The sequence below is a fragment of the Sinocyclocheilus rhinocerous genome, unplaced genomic scaffold (assembly GCF_001515625.1).
Source record: "Sinocyclocheilus rhinocerous isolate Xijiao unplaced genomic scaffold, SAMN03320098_v1.1 scaffold185, whole genome shotgun sequence".
Classification (NCBI taxonomy): Eukaryota; Metazoa; Chordata; class Actinopteri; order Cypriniformes; family Cyprinidae; genus Sinocyclocheilus; species Sinocyclocheilus rhinocerous.
The window spans coordinates 2,958,152-2,964,495 of record NW_015662163.1 but is presented as its reverse complement, the minus strand read 5'-3'; the positions used below and the strand labels follow the sequence as shown (position 1 = coordinate 2,964,495).

General features: G+C 36.2%; 1 protein-coding gene across 1 annotated transcript in view; it reads left to right on the top strand.

Annotated features, from left to right (window-relative positions):
* The window catches only part of LOC107727574 (discoidin, CUB and LCCL domain-containing protein 1-like), a 36,460-nt gene extending 30,116 nt beyond the window's left edge, over nucleotides 1–6,344 (top strand). The window contains exons 10-12 of the mRNA XM_016537473.1: nucleotides 1,042–1,088; nucleotides 2,650–2,769; nucleotides 5,178–6,344. Of these exons, the coding sequence (XP_016392959.1) occupies nucleotides 1,042–1,088; nucleotides 2,650–2,769; nucleotides 5,178–5,731 (721 nt within the window). The 3' untranslated portion in view covers nucleotides 5,732–6,344. The remainder of the gene's footprint in view (nucleotides 1–1,041; nucleotides 1,089–2,649; nucleotides 2,770–5,177) is intronic.

The following is a 6,344-nucleotide window of genomic DNA, read 5'->3' as shown; positions in this document are numbered from 1 at the left end:
CCCGCAGGTGATGGAGATTTACCGCAACCGGCTTTACCGGCTTTCTGACAAGATGCGCGTTAAATATGTGATTTATTGTGCAGCCCTACTCCAAAACTGCGCAGAGCTGATTACAGAACCGGCTTTCTGACAAGATGCGCGTTAAATATGTGATTTATTGTGCAGCCCTACTCCAAACGAATCTCTACTGCGCAGACTCTGGCTCCAAATGACGTCATTTACTCAAGATGGCAGTGGCTATACTGAGATGCTTTGGCTTCACTTTTCTATAGTGGAAGGAGGTAGAGACGCGTCGTTCATCTTTTTTTTATAGTCTATGATATTTTCCCTGAAGTCCTTTTGCTACCATACTTTTAAGCCTTTTCGAGATGTAAAAGACCTCTGTAATGATTACCTAACCTTCAGTGTGTATTAACATAGTAAATAGGTCCGTTTTTATTTTCATGTTGACTTGAAAGAAGAAAGGATGAACGTTAAGACTGTTTTGTCTGTATTCTCCATGTTGTGTCTGACGTGAGAGGGTGGTAGAGTCCGATATGTTAACATTCATTGAAGCACAGCAAGCTTATCTCAGTTCAGCTACAGTCTGTTACTAGTCCTGTTAGCAAACACAGCAGACACAGTCTCAGCATCGCGTATGTACATGCACCAGTGATTCCCAGCCTGCCCTAATAGATACCACAGCCACTGGTGTCAATAAAAGCGCAAACCCTGTGTGGCCTGTTGTGATTCCTCAGCAACACTTTGCAGCGGTGTTTAGATTCATAAAGAATGGAGAGATTGAGGGCTGCGGGGAGTGAAGGGGGGTTGAGGGTCAAAGGTCAGTGTCAGGAGATGTGCCAGCTGCATTAGTCCCCCGAGAGAGAGCTCAGGGACAGGGGGGTTGTGGGGAAATGAGGATGAATGAATGGAAACCTCTTATGGAGGTGTTTCAAGGGAATTGTTAGGCATCTTCTGTTGTTTAAGAGTGATGAAGGTGGTGAGAGACCATAGACTTTGCCACCTGTGTCTCTGACGATGGTGTTTTTCATTGTCCCATAGTAAGAAGACAAAGGAGAACACGTATGGCTCTGCGGAGACACATACAGGTAAAACAATCGCTTTTAATGAACTGGTTGAAACATTTAAAGGAATAATTCTCAAAACCTTTTAGAAACACCAAAGCTGTTAAAAACATATGACTTGTTTCTTCAGTGGAACACAAAGCAAGATGTTTACAAAAATGTTCAAACTGCACTTTTTTTATACAACGAGAATAGATAGAGAGCAGTGGTGCCGAAAACAAGATCTTCTGAAGTTATTTGATAACTTTATGAAAAAAAAGTGGTAACACAAAGCATTTATGTATGATACATTATAAAGGGTTACTAAAGGGTACAATACATTGTGATTATTCATGTTGTGCATTGTAATACATTATATCTGGTTGTAAATAATTAATAATTAAAGTGCATAGTGTGACAATGAATTGATAAGTGTTATAATGTATTAACTGTGGTTACAATTATTGATGAGATAGCACAATGCATTATAAGGTGCATTGTAGGGTTGTGACGGTGAGGAAATTTTCCCACCGGTTAATCGACGTGTGACAACATCGGTAATACCGGTATCACCGCGGGGGCGTTCCCTCTTTTCCTCGCTTTCCTTCGCTTTTAAATAGCTTGTATTTTTAATTGTAGTGTCTGTTCTTTTACTGAACTAAATTATTTTTATTTCTATAAAAAATCTAAACGACGGTGGGGGTCGGTGCCGCGGTGGGTAAGTGACATAACCGGTGTTGCAGCTTAACACCGGTATCACCGTCAGCACCGTCTATCGCGGCAAGCCTAGTGCATTGCAAGGCATAATTAATGCATTAAATCTACTTGTATAGTGCATTATACATAAAGGCTTTAAGTAAAGTGTTACCAAAAAAGTTATTCATAAATGATAAAGTTAGTTTCATATACAAAGCTATTACATGGCTTAAGAAGGACAAAACTGAGTGGAAAACAGCATCTTTGATGAAAAAAGAAGTTTTGTTTGAAGAATGTTTGGAAGAACATTTAAGCTTTTTTAACATTTAAATGTGTCCTTCTAAAGCCATATGATAGCTTTGTATATGAAACGGATATCGTTTGTTGTTATCATTTATGAATAATGACTTCATTTTTGGTTGGTTTTCATGTAAAGCTATCAGATAACTTAGCATTGGAGTTGCTTTTATGATGCTTTTGTTTTTGGTGCTACTGTTCTCCATTTTTTCATTGTTCGCTTGAACATTTTTGTAAATATCTTGTTTTGTGTTCTATTGATTAAATGAGTCCTACAGATTTAGGACAGGGTGAGTAAATGACAACAAAATGTTCATTTTTTTGGGTAAACTTTTTCATTGCTTTTAGGACGACATCAAATCCTTAAAATAATTGAATGCACACATTTGGATGAATAAAACATGACTTCACCATATCTGAATGATCTGAATGAATTTTTTTTACCTTTATCATTCACCAAGTCTGCACAAAATATTTTTAGTCTTCATGACATATCCCTTCTTCCAAATATACGTAGTGTTTTGCCCTTTCAGACATGTATAATTTAAGGCTCACACACAGATAAAACCATCTTTCACAGACTGGCTGACAGTTGAATGATTCTTGTCTACAGGCTGTTGGTGGCAGATAAAAAAGCCGTTTGCCAGGCACCAGTCCACAGAGTTCACCATCAAATACAGCTCTGAGAAAGACCCCATCCAGAAGCTGGACCTGGTAACCAGTGCAATGGCAGGTAAAGATTGACCAAAAATTCGGCTACAAGGATTTTTGCCACCCAGTGCTGAAGAACCGGCTGGAAAAATCTTAACATGTTAAAGAAATTATTACTTTTACTCAGCAAGTAGGCATTAATTTGGTCAAAAGTGACAGTAAAGGCATGTATAATGTTGTAATAGATTTCTATTTCAAATAAATGCCTTGAATTTCTATTCATCAAAGAAAAAAATATCACTTTTTCCACAAAAGTATGAAGCAGCACAACTGTTTTCAATATTAAAACTTTAAACTTTAATTTAAAATTGTTTTTTTAAATATAAATAGTTATTTTAAATTGTATTAATATTTCACAATATTACTATTTTTATATAAATAAATGTAGCCTTGATAAGCGTAAAAGACTTCTTTCAAAAACATTCAAACAAATTACTGACCCCAAACTTTTAATATAATACAGTGCTGAAGAACCGGCTGGAAAAATCTTAACATGTTAAATAAGTTGCAAAATAAACCAGCATAAACCATCACTAAAATCTGACCATGCAAGATGGCAAAGATTGGAGTAATGATGCTGAAAATTCAGCTTTACAAAACAGAAATTACATTTTTACAATATATTGCAACCAAAAATATTTATTTTAAATTGTAATAATATTTCACAATATTTCTATTTTTATTGTATTTTTATATAAATAAATGTAGCCTTGATAAGCGTAAAAGACTTCTTTCAAAAACATTCAAACAAATTACTTACCCCAAACTTTTAATATAATAATCCAAAGCAACAAAACTTTTGAGCTGGTAGCATGCACTTAACATTGAAGAGATGTGATTTATCGCTTTGTTTTAGGACAAAGTGGTTAGGACATTGTGTTCATGTGGAAATATGGATTTAAAGCCAGAGCGTTTCATTTTTGTGACTGCAACTAAAGTCAGAGAGGGGAGTTTTTTTATTGTCTGATAAAGGGGTTCAACTTGTAAGGCAATTTATGGTCCTTCAGTGAGCTGAAGAAGGAAAATAACTTTTTGAAATTGTTGTAGCAGCCTGAAAGCTTGCCAGATGAAAACGCCTGCTAAAATTTAATTGCCACTTTTCCCCCTACACTCCTCCAGGGCTGTAATTATTGATGATTCAAGGTTTGTGCAAGACGTCAGACAGATTACAGGGAGTCCGATTTCAAGCCCGCTGCTTGACTTGAAGCCCCTTCGAGCAAATACTGAAAATTTTTCATTGAATTAATTCTTGCTGAAACAATTTGTCTATATTTTGTTTTTTATTACCGTGTCAGTCGTTACTCTTTTAGGCTGTCAGGAACGTGCGTGAAAATGAACTATAGTACTGTATGTCATTCATTTTTGATGGCTTTAGAGTTTATGGTCACAGATTTATGAACATGGCTTGCTTAGTTAGCCAGGTAGGTTTCAGTATGGCTTGGCATAAACAATTTCTTCCTTGGAGTACAAAAGAAGATATTTTGAAGAATGTTTAAATCGTTTTGACACCAAAACAACACTGGACTCCATTGAGTTTCACTGTGTGGACCAACAAATAGTGTTGTTATTATTTACTAAAACGAGTGTGTTTTTTTTTATTTTTTAGGATCATTTATGTGTCATTATATTTTTTTATTAATATTGTGAATTAGATTTCGTTTTAATATTTTCTGTTTTTTTTTAATGTATAACTGTATATGCTGTATATGTATATAATGTATATGTCTGCATAGTTTAAGCTCTGGTTTTAGTATCAATTATTTTATTTCCTAAACTTATTTTATTTCAGCAATATTTCTCATTTTCATATAAAGTTTAAGGTTTTTATATTTTATTTCAGTTAATGTTTTTTTTAAGTAATGATTATTTTTGCTTTAGTTTTAGTTAACGATAATAAGCCCTTACTAAAATTATTAAAAATAGTTTTCTGTAATTAAAATAGAGCTGAAATAATATAATTAATTAGATCTTAAATCCTAATAATTCAGTATAAATAATTCAATCTTTTTTGCCTACTAAATACTTAACTAACTGAAATAAAATTTGAAGTACTAAAACTACTAAAATTGATAATCATAAAAATAAGATAATAAAAATTAAAGCTATATAGAAATAAAAAAAAAATCTGAAAGAAATTACAAAAGCACACAACAAAATTGCTAAAACTTAAAAACTGAAAATATAAAACTAATCAAATTCAAAATATTAATAAATACTATAATGCTAAAATAACACTGACAGTTAGGGATGTAATGATTAACTGCGAGCCGGTTGAAAATCGATTCAAATTTGTGACGATTCAAAATCGTGAATCGAATCGAATCGTGAGTTGAGTGAATCGTTACATCCCTACTGACAGTAAAGATTAGGGGCATTTTTTAGAAAAACTATTATGAAGTTACTAACTATTTCCTTTTTCTTTTTCTTCAGCTGAGTACCAGCAGCCTCTCATGCTTGGCACAGACACGGTGTCCCGAAAAGGCTCGACGTTCAGACCCATGGACACTGAGGACAAAGACATCGAGGCTACTTCTCACTACGACCACCTGCAGACGGGCATCCAGTACGCCCTGCCACTGACCAATCAGGAGCCAGAGTACGCCACGCCCATCATCGAGCGCCACGCCTTCCGCAAAGATCCCTTCCTTCCGGATCCCAGCTACAGCGTCCCAGGCGTGGTACTAAACAAAAGCCCGTCGTTTCGAGCGGTGGAGGGCAGTAACTGTAGGAAAGTGATCGGAGGGCTTGCCGGGGGCTACCAGACGCCCCACGTCAAAACGGACAGGGGGAATTACCCAGAGGACATCTACGACAGCCCTAAAATCCTGAAACCCGTCGTGCAGAACGGGAGTTGCTCAGAGTACCAGAGAACCCAGATCAAATCCCCAGTTCAAGAGTGCTATTCCACTCCCAGAGACTGTGTCAGACTGCCTTTCTCCGGACTCAGACCGGACCCGGAGGGCAGCAGCTCCGAAGGAAGCTGAGAAGAACCACACTGTGATGTGCCTGATTTACCTGACTCAACAAAACCACCTCCAGACTCTTTAACTTATTTGTGCATGAGGGACAACTTGTTTTTGCATTTTTGCGGAGGCTGTAACGGATGCCATCAGTTTTGTGTAATTTAACGATTTTTTTTTTTTTTGTATATATGATGTATTTTGTCTTGACATATCAAGATTATAATTGTCCTGTTTGTTCCCCGTTCATTCCCTACGGACACAAACTGCGAATTCGAGCCAGATTTTCATGTATTCTACAATGTGACCATCATCTCAATTTTGTCAGACTCTGCTTTGAACATCCCTAAAGGGCAATTTCACTGATTTTTCAACCAGCTTTGTTTTAAGGTGTCATTAGTAATATGTATATGCACAATGTATACTCTTTCTCCGTTCATTTGTCAGCAAAAGACGTTTGACAGCCAGGTGATGTGTTTTGCACAATCTAACAGACTTTTGTTGACATAAACTGGTGTATTTGGGTGCAGGTAACATGGAGAAAGACTATACATTGTTCATTTCGATATACTACTGACATTTTAACAATACAAAGCTGGTTGAAAATCGGAAAAGTCTCTTTTAACCTAGGGCTTCG